Source organism: Leuresthes tenuis, unplaced genomic scaffold, assembly GCF_036924035.1.
Source record: "Leuresthes tenuis unplaced genomic scaffold, fLeuTen1.0.hap1 SCAF_3, whole genome shotgun sequence".
Classification (NCBI taxonomy): domain Eukaryota; kingdom Metazoa; phylum Chordata; class Actinopteri; order Atheriniformes; family Atherinopsidae; genus Leuresthes; species Leuresthes tenuis.
Genome location: NW_027325357.1, coordinates 37726961 through 37743485, shown reverse-complemented (window position 1 = coordinate 37743485; position 16525 = coordinate 37726961). Strand labels below are relative to the sequence as shown.

The window sequence follows — 16525 nt, the reverse complement described above, 5'->3', positions numbered from 1 at the left end:
TTCATTTGCTGCAACCCCGTTCTTAAAAAGAAACTCCAAATTCATACCTAATCCTCTGAATAACTGATTAGTGCATTTAAGTGACACCTGGGTAAGTTTTGATCCTTCGCAGCCATGCCAAAGTGCACATTAGACTGATAGCGTGCTTTCTGAAGTTTGAGCTCTGCTCTGCCTGCTCTAATGCCCTCCTCTGCTTTGTACTTCAGAGTCATCTTGTAACTGGATATCTCACCCCGCTGGTTGATTTCCTCTCTAACAAGTACTCTCAGATCTAACTACAGTGTTTGGTAGCTCAGCGTGGGCTTCGTCTGGTTCTTACTGTCCAGTGTGAACTCTAGCACAAACTCGCTGCTGCCGGCCGGGAAGTTGTGTCTCCAGCTGACGTTAGCGTAGTTACTGTTAGGCTCCACCGTCAGATTCCAGATCTCCTGCCCATGGACCACTACACAAGGTGGGGGGTGGAGGATGGGGTCAGGGGCAAGAGGTTGAAGGTCAGGGGCAAGGGGCAGAGAGGGCACAGTTACAAAACCACACACAAGACTATCTTTAGAGCCATACATAGTACTGGCACAGCTGCGGTTTTCTTTCAAGAACGATTGTTAATTGTTTCTAATCACGATCAACTGAATAGTAACACTGACTCACCTACAATGAAGTTCCTGAGGTTTGTTTTCAATTCATGACACTACAGGTGCAATGTTTCCGTCTTTATTAGAGTATGCTCCGATGCTAACTGAGCTGTCCTGACTTTAAATGTGAGGGAAGAATTTCAGCGACAGTGTTCCTGGAGACCAGTGTTTCACAAAAACAGTTTGGATTCTCACCTCCTGACCAGGAGAGTAGTTGCTGGCTACATCCCAATATTCTGCAGTAATCCCCTGCTGTCTATGTGGCAGGTACAGCACAGTTTATCGGGATGCAGCCCCAATGTAGTTTCCTGTTTTGTCAGGTGGGAGAAGGCAACCATCTTTTGATATTTGCGATGTGCCATTCAAGGTCAATCAAAAAAGTAACAACTACAGTGGAACAACAGCATGTACCCAACACATTCTGATCAATACGCTTGGTGGTGATCAGCACAGGCGATGCGATGGTAGTGGTCGCCTCTGTGGTAGTGGTGGTAGTAGTGGAAGTCGTAGTTCTAGGAGTGGAAGTAGTTGAGGGACTACTTGTTGCAGTAGCAATAATAGTGGGAGGAAGAGGAGGAGGAGGAGGAGTGAGAGCAGATGACACGGAGGCATCGGTAAGCTCAACTATAAGGGAGGAGGAAGAGAGCAGAGGATTAAAAACATGGCAGCAGGAACATCACACATGGTGCTACACACTGAAACTCCAATGAAGCCCAGAGCTGAAACACCAGCACCACCTTCAATGTGCACTCTCACACCCCACCACAGTCATCAGAGTCAGTCAGTCTTTTCTTCTCTGCTGGGATTCACACACTTTTCACCCCCACTGCCCTGCTCACGTTTGTGAACACTAACGTCACTGCCCTCAAGAGGACAAATACTGACGCTACAACTTTTTATAGCGTTCATTGTCCTTCCATCCATCCTCTATACCCGTTTAATCCAATTCAGGGAGCCTGTAGCCTATCCCAGCTGTCATTGGGCGAGAGGCATGGACCCTCAACAGGTCGCCAATCCATCACAGGGCCACACAGAGACAAACAAGAGTTCATTTAGAGACACCAGTTAACCTAACGTGCATGTTTTTGGATGGTGGGAGGAGCCCACGCATACACGGGGAAAACATGCAAACTCCACACAGAAAGAACTAGCTGAGATCAGAGGCAGGAACCTTCCTGCTGTGAGGTGACAGTGCTAACCACCACATAATTATTAGAAACATTATGATTATTATCATTGTTATTATTATCATTCTCAATCTCTTATGGGCACACAGTAAAAAGTACAACACAGTAAAACCTGCATGAGCAGCCATTATAACTGCTATCACATATCCTCTTTTTCCTATCATACAGTCTTTATTCTTGATCGAACCAAGCAGAACTACACTTTTGATCAATAATTTTGTTGTCCTTACAGGTGAGGAGAAGTTGTTGGTCTTGAATAGGACATTTCAGGTTTCTGTTTCAGATTTACTTTTCAGACTAATCATACCAATTCAAAGAGAATTCCCTGCACAGCTTTTTATATTCACAAGAAAGCTGCACACATAGTAGTGTTGTGGCCTGGAGAAGAAACCATGATATAATGTTAAGACAATATAAAAAAACAATTCATATAAAATGGTTTGGTTTTGTGTGTGACAAGCAAAAAGTTTTGAGAAGAAAATACCTCATCTTCTGACCATTTCGTTGTACCCTAATGTACAATGACAATAAAGTCTGTTCTATTCCATTTATTTTCCAATTCCATGACACTGTCATGCCCCCTTGTGGGGACCAGGCTTATGTCAGGTTGGAAACCAGATCATACTGGATTCCACTTTAAATGAAATTCAGTCTTACTGTAACTTGAATCTGAAATCATTTCCAGCCTGTGAAGTTCAAAGAACTTAAAGTATGTTCTTCCCTTTCCCTAAAACACTGCCCCCATTCAACACCCCCACACCAGAACACCATGCTTGTATCAGCAGGCTAGATTCCAAGCATGTATGTAAACCACCAAATGAGTGAAACTTCTGCATGTTCAGTGGCTATAAAAGCGCAATGAGGTAGATCAGTTCAGCCAAAAGCCACCACCTTACCTTCAAACACCAGAATGAACTAATGACCCAGTGAACCAAGGGAATTTGTTTGTCCTCCTTAATTCAATTCAATTAAATTTTATTTATATAGCGCCAGATTACAACAATTGTCATCTCAAGGCACTTAAATAATATAGTCCAATTCAAGCCAATTGGAATTAAATTAATTGTAATCATAATGCAATTCATTCACATAGAGCAAATTCAAAAATTAATATCCTAGCTAAGGAAACCAACAGATTGCACCGAAACTTGTCTTCAGTCCAATCTCCCGTCCTGAGCGTGCCTGTGGCGACTGTGGAAAGGAACGACTCCCTTTTAACAGGAAGAAACCTCTGGCAGAACCAGACTCAGGAAGGGTGGCCATCCGCCTCGACCAGCTGGGGTTTGAGAAGACAGAAAAGAGGGAAAAGAGGGGGAAAAAACACCATAACACCATTCAAAGGATACCTGTTGGAACAGGGAAACAAGTTAATAACCACAATAATGTCACATATACATAATATCATTTGAGAAATTAAACAGGGGGAAAAGAGAGCAAAATGAGGAAAGGTGTGACAGATGAGGTCCTCCAGCAGTCTAAGCCTATAGCAGCTTAACTATGGGATGTTTCAGGATTACCTGAGCCATCCCTAACTATAAGCTTTATCAATAAGGAAAGTTTTAAGACTAATCTTAAAAGTGGAAAGGGTGTCTGCTTCCCGGACATTTACTGGCAGCTTATTCCACAAGAGAGGGGCCTGATAACTGAAGGCTCTGCCTCCCATTCTACTTTTAAAAACTCTGGGAACAACAAGTAAACCTGCAGTTTGGGAGCGAAGTGCTCTGTTAGGAAAATATCTTACAATGAGATCTTTAAGATATGATGGAGCTCGGTCATTAAGAGCTTTATATGTGAGAAGAAGAATCTTAAATTCTATTCTGAATTTAACAGGGAGCCAATGAAGAGAAGCTAAAACTGGAGAAAGATGATCTCTCCTGTTAGTTCTCATCAGAACTCTGGCTTCAGCATTTTGGATCAGCTGGAGGCTTTTCAGAGAATATGTGGGACAGCCCAATAATAAGGAATTACAGTAGTCCAATATTGAAGTAACAAATGCATGAACTAGTTTCTCTGCATCACCCTGAGACAGGATGTTCCTGATTTTAGCAATATTACGAAGGTGAAAGAAGGCAGTCCTAGAAACCAGTTTTATATGTGAGTCAAATGATAAATTCTGGTCAAAAATAACTCCAAGGTTCCTCACTGTAGAACTAGAAGCCAAGGAAATACCATCTAGAGTAACTATATAACTAGACAATTTCTCCCTGAAGTGCTCAGGTCCAAAGAGAACAACTTCAGTTTTGTCTGAATTTAGAAGCAGACAGTTCTGAGTCATCGAGGCTTGTAGTCTGACCAGCCTACTGGTTTCATCTGGTTTCATAGATAAGTACAGCTGAGTATCATCAGCATAACAATGGAAATTTATGCCATGCTGTCTAATAATGTTACCTAATGGAAGCATGTACAAAGTAAAAAGAATTGGTCCAAGCACAGAACCCTCCATGACTTACTCCAATGTGTGAGGAAGATTCTTCATTTACAAGAACAAACTGGAATCTATCAGATAAATAGGACTTAAACCAGCCTAATGCACTTTCTTTAATCCCAATAACACGTAACAGAATGCTGTGATCGATCGTATCAAATGCAGCACTAAGATCCAACAGGACAAGCACAGAAACAAGTCCGCTATCAGAGGCTAAGAGGAGATCATTGGTAACTTTCACCAGTGCTGTTTCTGTGCTATGATGCACTCTGAATCCTGACTGAAACTCTTCAAACAGATTACTTCTATGTAAATGATCACATAAATGATCACAAAGTTGAACTGCAACTATTTTTTCAAGAACATTAGACAAAAAAGGGAGATTGGATATAGGTCGATAATTAGCCAACACTTCTGAATCAAGAGTAGGTTTTTTAAGTAAAGGTTTAATTACAGCAACCTTAAAAGTCTGAGGTACAAATCCTGTCAACAAAGACCGATTGATCAAATCCAATATGGATGTATTGATTAAGGGGAAAACCTCAGTCTGGTTGGGATTGGGTCTAACATACAAGTTGATGGTTTAGAAGAAACTATTGCTGTTGTTAGCTCAGAGAGATCAACTGGGCAGAAGCTGTCTAAATACAAATCAGGTTCTAAAGATACTTCTAAAGCTGCTGCACTTGATGATACATCAGTGATAATAGTGGGAAGGATTCCATTAATCTTCTCTCTGATAGAAACAATTTTATTGATAAAGAATCTCATGAAATCATTACCTTCCTTTTCAGAGGGGCAACATTGTCCAGTGTTGTACGCATTGAAGCTATAGTGCTGTCAACAAGAGAGTCAAGTTCTACTGGAGTAAAATTTAGGTAGCCGTCCTCTGTCATATCAGCACATGGCAGTGAAGAAAAGGATGATGAAATAAACTCTTTAAATCTGGTTACAGCATTCTCTGATAGACACCTTCTATATGTAAAATTCTTCTCAGAAGCCGTATAGTCAAGTAATGTAAATTCAAAAGTTATTAAAAAATGGTCAGACAAGACAGGGTTATGAGGGAACACTGTTAACTGTTCACTCTCAATGCCATAAGTCAGCACAAGGTCAAGGGTGTGATTAAGGCAGTGAGTAGGTCTGTGAATACTTTGAGAAAATCCAATAGAGTCTAACATAGAATTAAAGTTAATATTTAGGCTGTCATGTTCAACATCTACATGAATATTAAAGTCACCCACTACAATGACTTTATCTGTACTCAGCACTAACGGGGATAAAAACTGAGAATTCAGACAGAAACTCAGAATAAGGGCCAGGTGGACGATACACAACAACAAACACAAGAGGTTTTTGTGATTTCCACTTTGGGTGGGAAAAACTGAGAATCAGAGATCAAAAGAGCTAAAACTAATCTTGGGTCTAGGACTGATTAGTAACCCTGATCTGAAGATAGCTGCCACTCCTCCTCCTCTACCTGTGGTTCGAGGAACGTGAATTTAAATAGTCAGAGGGAGTTGATTCATTAATGCTAACATGATCCTCCTGCTGCAGCCAGGTTTCTGTAAGACAAAATATATCAATATGATGATCACAGATCAAATCATTCACTAACAGAGACTTCCAAAGGAGAGATCTAATATTCAGGGAACCACATTTAATAGTTTGATGTTTTTGTTCAGTTAAAGTTTTTGTTTAAACATTTTTTTGCACAAGAGGATTTGCTCCTTTTGTGTTTATTGATGGTGGGGGGGCAGCATCAGGTGGGAAGCTGCAGAGAAGTGTGTAAGACTACAACTCTGCATCCTGGTCTCAACCCTGGGTTGTCATGTTTTTGGATGGCTAATAAATTCATCCATATTTCTAGAAATGAGAGCCGCTCCTTCCAAAGTGGGATGGATGCCGTCTCTCCTCATCAGACCAGGTTTTCTCCAGAAAGATTGCCAATTATCTATGTAGCCCACGTTGTTTGCTGGACACCATCTAGACAACCAACGATTGGAGGAGGACATGCGACTAAACCAGAGAAAACTACGGTGTCCAACATTGTTTTGGCAAAATTACACAGCGATGCAACATTAATTTTAGTGACCTCAGATTGGCGTAACCGGGTGTCATTACCGCCGACATGAATAACTATTTTACCGTATTTACGCTTATCCTTAGCCAGCAGTTTTAAACAGGATTCTATGTCGCCCGCTCTGGCCCCTGGAATACATTTGACTATGGTCGCTGGTGTGGCTAATGCCACGTTTCTGACTATAGAGCTGCCAATTACCAGGGTTTTGTCCTCAGCGGGTGAGTCGCTGAGTGGGGAAAATCTATTTGAAACGTGGACAGGTTGATGTTGAACCACGGGCTTGACTTTCACCCAGCCACTCTTTAGTCCCGGCTGCTCGGGATCTGCTCGGGGGGGTGGCAACACCCATTCCGAAATCCCGCCATTCCGACATCCCGCTATTCCGACATTCAAACGTCCCACCATTCCGACAAGGCTTTCCGTATAAGGAAATGTGCGTTACTCAACAGGTGAGTCCCTTCTTTCTGTTCATGCAATTTATATGTTTAACACATGTTTACAGATAAGCGTTATTAAAGACACAAAGTCTCGGCAACTGGAGGAGGAGAAGCAGACCGTGGTGGTTTTCAATCACACATTCCAATGCCACTTGTTTCAACTTCCGAAAATTTAATCCAGGAAAAAAAGGCTTACAAATATGGACCGAAGCGGCTCCATAACACGCACAAGAATCCAAAAGAAATGAAAGTTAACTAAAAGAAAGCAAATAAACAGCATGGAGTGGTCAAAATTGGTTTTACGCATGCCTATGTGCGTCTGGCACATGCGTCTTCGGGCTCTCCCACGTTGGTTTGTGGATGAAAGCTATATGTTCAGCTGTAATGCCATGTGAAAACAATCTCTACATGACATTTACTCCCAGGTGTGACCAGTTAGGACCTTAAGATATCAACAGGCTGTATAAAGCCTTGCGCAACGGCTGTGTGTTTGTGCCAAATGTGCAAAGCCCATCCGCGCTTCCCATAATTGGAGTGAGTACTCATAAATCACGTGAATAACATGAATAAACGTTTTTACTGCATTTTGTTGTGTTTTATACGTTCTATGCTGTCATTTCTCTCCTCTCCTATTGGCAAGGCAAGGCAGAGTGCTCGCAACTGTGTCCTGTGCAGTAGCCGTGATATCTGTAATTGCAATTATTACTTTTGCATATGATGACAGCGTGCAAAAGACGCATGGGCTCTGTGGAGAGCTCCGCTCCAGCTGGCTGCTGTGACAGGTCACTGACACTGTATTTCTGCTTAATCAGTTTCAGTCTCGCCAGAGTTACATTAATATCTGTATTTTTATATTTGAAATTCAGGGGATTTTGATAATAGATTATTAAAGTTTGTTTGCGAGGCCTCTGTGGCCTCTGCATGTGCAGAGTTTGTGCGCCAAACTTTAGGGCGTATTTGCGCCGGCATATCATTAGTGCAAAATGTTTTGGGTAAAAAATAGGCTATTAAAAGGAACTGTCGGAATGGCGGTATGTTAAAAAAAAAAAAAAAAACACATACCGCCATTCCGACTATAGGAGGAAAAAAGTGTCGGAATGGCGGGACGTTTGATAAAAAATTAAGTTGAGATGTCGGAATGGCAGCATGTAACCTGCTCGGGGACGACTACGCTAGGTGGCTCCACACTGACTAAAGGGGCCTGACTCGCTATCGGGTGGTTTTCAACAGTGCAGAGCTTCCAATTCAGATAACCTTGCCTCCAAAACTACAAAAAGACTACATTTGTTACATGTACCATTACCAGTAAAGGAGGCAGAGGAGTAACTAAACATCTGACACACGGAGCAGGTGAAAGCAGGAGATGGAGGAAGAGAACTGGTACCCATGCTAAGCTAGAGAACCAGACACACCGCTAAAAAGTGAAAAATAAAAACGAAAGATCTGTAAGAGTGAGCGTTAGAATATAACAAGTATGCGATAGAGTTAACTATGCAAGATGTGTAAATTATAGGGAGAAATAAGGTGATTATTAGTAGTTCAAGAGGAGCGAGAAATGTCACAGTGCACACACAAAGCAACAGGAAGTGATGCAATACATCTTACCGCAAAGCCGCAAAACCACCTCTCAGCATTCAAGCTACAGAATTCAACAAGACCATTCTGATGCGGCAGTATGCAACTCCTCCCATACCCAAAGCAGCAGTGTCATGAAGAAAGCATCACCACTGACAAGAAGTTGAAATACCCATTATTTCCATAAGTCTAACATCATCTTAGGACAGACAGCATAAAGCAGTGATGTTGTGGGGTTGCACCGCACACATGCACCATCAGCCATTGTTTCTGAAATAGGTGTTTGAAGGTCAGCATTCAGACTAACTGCTTACATCACAGCTACTGGGGTGATATTGGGGAACATCATACTGTTAGGTATGTGATGTGTTTGCTATTTTAAATACCGGAGCTCATTCAGTCGATGCGATTTATAGAGAAGAAAAGTGGTGAGTAGGTGTATTTGGTTACTGAGAGCACACAGCAGCCTTCCACACACAGGAAGGATGGTGAAATGAGAAGAGGCAGATGAACAGCACACACAGCAGTTCAGTTCCTTTTATCGTTAGCATGGATTTAACACACACACCTACAGTCTGATGTGCTGATGGTGTGCAAGTGTGCATTGTTGGAATGGATTTATTTTTTGTTTGAAACAACCTCTTAGGCCTCTCAGTTTAGCTGCAGGTCTGGTTATTCCGTCTTCAAAATGAACAGAGTTAACCCTATTACAAAGCACATCCATAACATATACCTCATCAATCTGAGCCTGTGGACCACTAAGTTAGTTATATATTTGAAAATAAGAAGGAAGGACTGCACAGCTGAGGGTGCTTAAACAGACAGATACTGTATGAAGGGTAATGGACAGACACACTGCCTTCTTGTGTCCTGTTACCTAGACCAGTGGCATCAGTAAAGTTTTCTGTCAATGAAAAGAAGAAGGGACACAGGAGAGAAAGGAGAGCTGTAATAATGATAGAAAGGGACAACAACAACAACATCTGAAGTGTCGGTACAACAGTTCACACTCGCAACTGCTCAGACTCAGGGATGACATGTAGAAATTCCAATTTATCTGTTTTCAGGTTTAACTCTTTGTCAAAAAACTTAACTGAACTAATCGCGACTAAAGAAATCACAATACTCCATGTTGGCAATAAGTGGAGCAAACAATGGATATTTTTAAAGCTAGTTTAAGTAGATACTTATCACTCCAGCTGAGTGACAGTAATTTTTCTAGATTTGATTGAAAAATCATTTACAGTATTTTCCAGACTACAAGTCACACTTTTTTTCATAGTTTAGCTGGTCCTGTGACTTATACTCAGGTGCGATTTGTATATCAAAATATATATAATTTAACGTGTTTTTAAATGTTAATTCATAGCGACTGACATGAACCAAGGAGTAAACATTACTATCTACAGCTGCGAGAGGACACTCTAGGCTTTTGACAACTACCTGCTGCTCCTGTACCACTGAAACATTAACTTAGGCTATGGTCACACAGCAGTTGCAGTCTGAACAGCCACGTCGCATTTAATGCGACTTTGACGTCATTCTGACCCGCGCTGCACTGCTCCCGTCAGTCGCCCCAGCACACTGGGGGAAACCCCACCTCTGCCTGAAACCTCGCAGCACCTCCTGGAGATAGTCTCCCTGGGGTAGTTTAATATAGTCAGGCATGAGGACCTGGTGCACAGCTTTGCAGAAGTCATGCACAATAGTCCAAACGGAGGACTTTGCAATGCCAAACAGGTTGGCCAAGGCGTGGTAACCCGCCCCCGTTGCTACCCAATATAGGCCCACTCCCACTCGCTTTCTCAAGGAGATGGATCTCCTGAATGACGCGTCTCCTCTTGAAAGTCTCGGGGAGAGGCGCCGACAAATGTGATGAAAGGTATTCCTCGACATTCTAAAGTTCTGGAAGAATTCCTGCTCCATGTAACCAGCCACATCCTAATCCCACCACTCCTGGCTCCAACGCCGCATCCAAATACTTCTCCATGTGGATGTTGTGGTTATTACGCCACATAGAGCCATCATTAACATCTGAATTTTCTTCCTCTTCTTCCTCCTTCGTGATCTAACAGATTTCCCGGCTGCCGCCACACACTATTTTTAGCAGGGCTCTCAAGTTATGAATGAAGGCAAGAGTAAGAAAGGGGAGGGTTGGACAGGTCTTTTATTACTTAGATTATTATTAGTGTTGTTGTTAGTGTTGGTCTGCTCAGACTCATGGGAGACGTACTTCTTTCCTGCCATTTCCATAGTAATAGCAGCGCTATTATACTTTTTTTTTCAGTGTGAGAAATACCATGTGTGGCATGTGAGCGTGAGAACTTGTTGAAATGCGTGTGTCTCGTGAGATTTGAGAGCCCTGATTTTTAGTATTAAGCAATACAGCATTACAACCTGCAGTGTGAACGTAGCCTTTGAGAAAACTGAGAAAGAAAATCCTATTCTGCAGATTATAAAGTGCAGGTAGGAAAATATGCAGCTGAAAACGGTAATCGAGCCGCAGAAAGGAGTGAGTGAGAAACTTGAGGGACTCAATCTGACTGCAATGAAGAAAACAAAGAAAGCTGATCGCCGGCTGAAAGCAAGACCGCCAGAAATGGAGGAACAAGTCCTCAGGTGGGTGCTGGAACAACGTCCAACCGAGGCTCAACGGTGCAGTTATGTCTCCGCGTCCTGGTATTTGCCAAGGAGATTAATAGAAATTACATTTTGCAGGTGGGCCTTCTTGCAGGACTACAGTGAGGAGGTGGACTCTAGAGGCAAGGGACATGCTTCAGGACTGCATGGAGTCTACTGACTGGGAGTCACTGAGGGCCCCTGAGGATGATAACAACAGTTTTGCTGACACTGTATGTTCCTACATCAGCTTCTGTGAGCAGGTCTGCCTCCCAACCAAAACCATCACAAGGTACAACAACCAAAAGCCCTGGTTCTCCAAGAAGCTCAAAGAGCTCGAACGTCAGAAAGAGCAGGCGTTCAGAGATGGTGACATGGACACATTCAGGCTGGCCAGACAGGACCTCAAGAGGGCCATTAAAAGGGACTATAGTGCCAAACTTGAGCGTGATTGAGGCACCAAAGACGGCAGTTGTGTGGAGTACCCTCAGAACCATCACCAACTACAAAAGAAAAAGCCCTGTCATCACCCCCTCCCCCAGACTGGCTGACGATCTCAACACCTTTTACACCAGGTTTAAGAGACCACATAACTCACTCACTCACTGCACCCCAACCCTCATCTTCCCATTCCCCCTCTCTCCCCCCCTTCCCCACACACCTCCCGACTCAATTGAAGCCCAGAAAAGCCCCAGGGCCTGATGGCATCTCCCCAGCAACACTGAAGCACTGTGCCACCCAGCTGTCACCAGTGTTCTCAGACATTTGTAACTGGTCCATCTCTGAATGTCGTGTGCCACCTTGTCTCAAGACATCCATCATCATCCCAGTTCCAAAGAAGGACAGGATAAAGCGCCTGAATGACTACAGACCTGTCACCCTGACATCTGTGGTCATGAAGAGCTTTGAGAAGCTCATCCTGTCTTTCCTCTAACCACACAGACCAGGACCCTTTACAGTTTGCCTACAGAGCAAATCTTTCTGTTGACGATGCCATCAACCTCAGCCTCCACCACACACTCAGGCACCTGGATCAGCCAGGACCAGCTCCTACGTCAGGGCCCTGTGTGTGGACTACAGCTTGGCCTTCAACACCATCCTCCCAGACTGCCTGCACACCAAACTGCTACAGCTATATGTACCCAGCCCCATCTGTGAGTGGATCACTGACTTCCTCACCAACAGGAAGCAACAAGTGCGGGCTGGCAGCCACCTGTTGGACCCCCTTATCACCAACACCGGTGCTCCACAAGGTTGTGTCCTCTCCCCCTACCTGTTCTCCCTGTACACCAATGACTGCCTCTCCAGCCACTCATCCATCAACCTGGTCAAGTTTGCGGATGACACCATGGTCCTGGGCCTCATCAAGGACGCCAATGAGACAGCGTATAGGGACACTGTGTCACAGCTGGCAGCTTGGTGTACACGCAACAACCTGGGGCTCAACACCAACAAGACGATGGAGATGGTCATGGACATCTAAAGACACACACCCTCCCAACCCCCACTGAACTCTGCGAAGCTCTTGGGCACCACCATCACCAGCGACCTTAAGTGGGAGACACACTCCTCCAAGCCATCAAGCGGGCGCACCAGAGGATGTTCTTCCTCAGACTGCTCTGGAAGATGAATGTCTTCCCCAAGGTTCGCTTCCACTTATGCACAGCCACCATTGAGAGTGTCCTCACCTTCTCCATCACTGTGTGGTACCCTGCATCCTCTGCCCACACCAAGACCAGCAAGTCGTCTCAAGGGCCTAGAACAGGAGCCTGTGTGTGTTCTGCACGATGGCAGATCCCAGCAGAAGGCCAGGAGGATAGTGGGGGACCCATCTCACCCAGCTCACTCCCTGTTCACTCCCCTCCCATCAGGTCACAGGTTCAGGTCCATCAGAACCAAAACCACCAGGCACTTGAACAGTTTCCCCCCCCCCAGGCCACCACTTTCTTAAATAAAGACATCAAAGCCTCCCAGCCCCGCCCCTTGCACAGACACTTAATCATAACATCCTGCCATCCTGTACTTACTCCTGGTCAACTAACTGTATTTCATTCTGAAAATTCCATTCATTCAAATTGTACATATTGTATTTACCATATTTTTATTGTTATTTCTAATTTGTTATTTTATTGCTCTGTGATGCTGTTACCAGGTCAAATTCCTGTGTACATTGTACATTTGGCTAAATAAAGTGATTTCTGATTTCTAATTCTGATTCTTGGTGTTACCGCTTCATGCGACGCAACCACGTCTACATCAGAGCACGGACACGTGTGTCAGAAACTGCTAGCAGACTTCCAAGCCAAGGTCGACAGTGTCCGTGAGTTCATTGAACAGCAGGTAACTGAACACAACCAGTCACCAGATCATATCATCGACGAGGCCCCCCTCATGTTGCAGAGAGATTTTGTGAAATAAATTTCTAAATAAATGCGACTTATATATGTTTTTTTCCTCTTCATGATGCATTTTTTGACTGGTGTGACCTGTAGTCCGGAAAATACGGCACTTAAGTCAGGATTTATTTCTATGACAGTAACATCATGTCTTACTGTTAACTCCAATGTGTGCATACTCTAAAGTCAAAGTCAGTCTGGCTGACTGTTGTGATCTGATACATGACAAAGTGGTCAGTGTTTACCAAATCACTGCTACCTCCACCAGACACACCCAGGCTAGACTTTCATCATGTAGACATTGTCTTGAACCAACTCAGTTCTCAGGCAGAAATAATAAATGATTAATCAGTGAGTCGATTAATTTTTTCCTCTCTATCCTGTCTAGAACTCTCAGCACTAAACATCCAATGCGCTGAAGACGTAGATCTTTGAAACCATACGACAATTTTTAAAAATTTTAACAACAGGCTCATCAGGACTTCAATGTTGCTCAAACGGATGGATATAGTGGATTTGTTGGTGACTTCAGTATTTTCAGCTGCGGAACACACAGCTTTTTCTTTGCATTTATGAGAAACGGATGGTTTATTGCAGCATGATCAACTCCACTGCATATCTTCATTGGTTAGAAAAGAAACATTACCCAGTGCAACATTGATGGGTCCTGAATACTTTTTGAAGAACAATGGGGCTCTTAGGCATCCATGTATCCCATATAAGAGAATTTATCAGTATTACAGTCTCTACAGTGTTGACATATCTTTTCAACACAGGAGCTATGGTAACGTAAGACCAAATGACTGATGAACACTTCCGTTACTACATGCAGATTATAGAATGTTTAGAGGCAGCTACATATTCATTTATTTCCTTATTTCATCAAATGCAGCTTAACTGCTCAAAGGAGATTGTATTGTGGCAAACAAATGGTGGGAAACACTCACCTTCATTGGTGAAGTGGGGGGACTCCTCAGCATAAACCTCCCCTGCTCCCACCTGGGTGAGTGCTGACATGAGGAACTTGTAACGAGTCGATCGATCCGGTAGGTGGACGGTAAACTCTGTCACATTAGGAAGAAAAGTCTCGAGATGGATGGGACCCAACCTGGAGCCATTAACTGGACACACACACACAAAACTGTTTCAAATGTTTGTAATCTTCCTGCACAGGACATTTCGTGAGGACTGGGAGGACGCTTCCTTTTTTGAGAAACATTTGTTTGTCTTGCACAGTGTTCAGCTGCTTCTGTCTAAGCCTCCCTGACTAAATGGTTTTTATGACTCTACTGCAACACGTCTCTCTTTTTTGGCACTATTGTTTTTTATTCAGTGATGAAAGAAAGAAGAAAAATGGAAAAAAAGAGAGAGGGGCATAAGCTGGGCCAGCTGTGAAGGATACCTCAGCCACTATACATGGGGCACCCCACTCAACCAGCTGAGCTACATGTTGCTTGCCTTGTGTTCTGAATTTTTGTATACAGCCGTGGGAATATTATGGGTTTGACAGATATGAGCAGTTTACCTGTTCGGTACTTGAGCTTGTATCCAACCAGAATGCCGTTGGGCTCTAGAGGTTTGTCCCATTCAAGTAGATGGTGTCCAGACTTCTGCGGTTGATCCTGAAGAACTTTGAGCATCCGGAACTTCAAACAATACAGAAAGAAAGAAAGAAAGAAAGAAGAAAGAAAGAAAGAAGAAAGAAAGAAAGAAAGAAAGAAAGAAAGAAAAGAAAGAAAGAAGAAAGAAAGAAAGAAAGAAAGAAAGAAAGAAAGAAAGAAAGAAAGAAAGAAAGAAAGAAAGAAAGAAAGAAAGAAAGAAAGAAAGAAAGAAAGAAAGAAAGAAAGAAAGAAGAAGAAAGAAAGAAAGAAAGAAAGAAAGAAAGAAAGAAAGAAAGAAAGAAAGAAAGAAAGAAAGAAAGAAAGAAAGAAAGAAAGAAAGAAAGAAAGAAAGAAAGAAAGAAAGAAAGAAAAGAAAGAAAGAAAGAAAGAAAGAAAGAAAGAAAGAAAGAAAGAAAGAAAGAAAGAAAGAAGAAAGAAAGAAAGAAAGAAAGAAAGAAAGAAAGAAAGAAAGAAAGAAAGAAAGAAAGAAAGAAAGAAAGAAAGAAAAGAAAGAAAGAAAGAAAGAAAGAAAGAAAGAAAGAAAGAAAGAAAGAAGAGAAAAGAAAGAAAGAAAGAAAGAAAGAAAGAAAGAAAGAAAGAAAGAAAGAAAGAAAGAAAGAAAGAAAGAAAGAAAGAAAGAAAGAAAGAAAGAAAGAAAGAAAGAAAGAAAGAAAGGAAAGAAAGAAAGAAAGAAAAGAAAGAAAGAAAGAAAGAAAGAAAGAAAGAAAGAAAGAAAGAAAGAAAGAAAGAAAGAAAGAAAGAAAGAAAGAAAGAAAGAAAGAAAGAAAGAAAAGAAAGAAAGAAAGAAAGAAAGAAAGAAAGAAAGAAAGAAAGAAAGAAAAGAAAGAAAGAAAGAAAGAAAGAAAGAAAGAAAGAAAAGAAAGAAAGAAAGAAAGAAAGAAAGAAAGAAAGAAAGAAAGAAAGAAAGAAAGAAAGAAAGAAAGAAAGAAAGAAGAAAGAAAGAAAGAAAGAAAGAAAGAAAGAAAGAAAAGAAAGAAAGAAAGAAAGAAAGAAAGAAAGAAAAAACATAAGCTGTGAGAATGTGGTGTGTATCTGCCACATGCTGGTTTCAATGCATCTCTTTCAGTGGTCCTGGAGCATCCCTAAAAACTCAAAGCCTGCTTTTTCCCTAGGAGAAATTAGCTGCAAAAGCAAATCTTACATCTTAAGGAGCCCTGGTATAACTAGAAATATTGTCATATAATCCATTTAAAGGTTTCAGTTTCTATTTCTGACCCGCAGTTTCTAATTTAAAGGGTAGTGGAAACAACAACACACAGGTGTCTGATGCAATGCGCATGTTGCATACTCAGTATTCTGTGTTGAAAAGACATTCATTGGCCCTTTAATCTGTTTATCCCTTCACCAGGTTTACATTTCAGATAAGCATCTTCTCCTTCAGTTGGTCTTTATGAAACGTGACATTTATCATGAAACAAGTTATGAAAATGCAGTCAGTAGTCTGTCAAAGTGCACTCTCTTTTTTTTTACTATGGAATAGTTTGTCTGTGTTAAATGTCCATGGGCAAAACACAGACAATATACTCGTGGACTCCCAAGTCTTGGATATCTGACC

At 42.2% G+C, this 16525-nt stretch overlaps 1 protein-coding gene across 1 annotated transcript in view; it reads right to left on the bottom strand.

Moving 5' to 3' along the window:
• nfasca (neurofascin homolog (chicken) a) overlaps window positions 1-16525 on the bottom strand; it is a 162616-nt gene that overhangs the window by 16219 nt on the left and 129872 nt on the right. Inside the window, 3 exon segments of the mRNA XM_072382975.1 lie at window positions 14296-14469; window positions 14874-14942; window positions 14945-14978. Of these exon segments, the coding sequence (XP_072239076.1) occupies window positions 14296-14469; window positions 14874-14942; window positions 14945-14978 (277 nt within the window).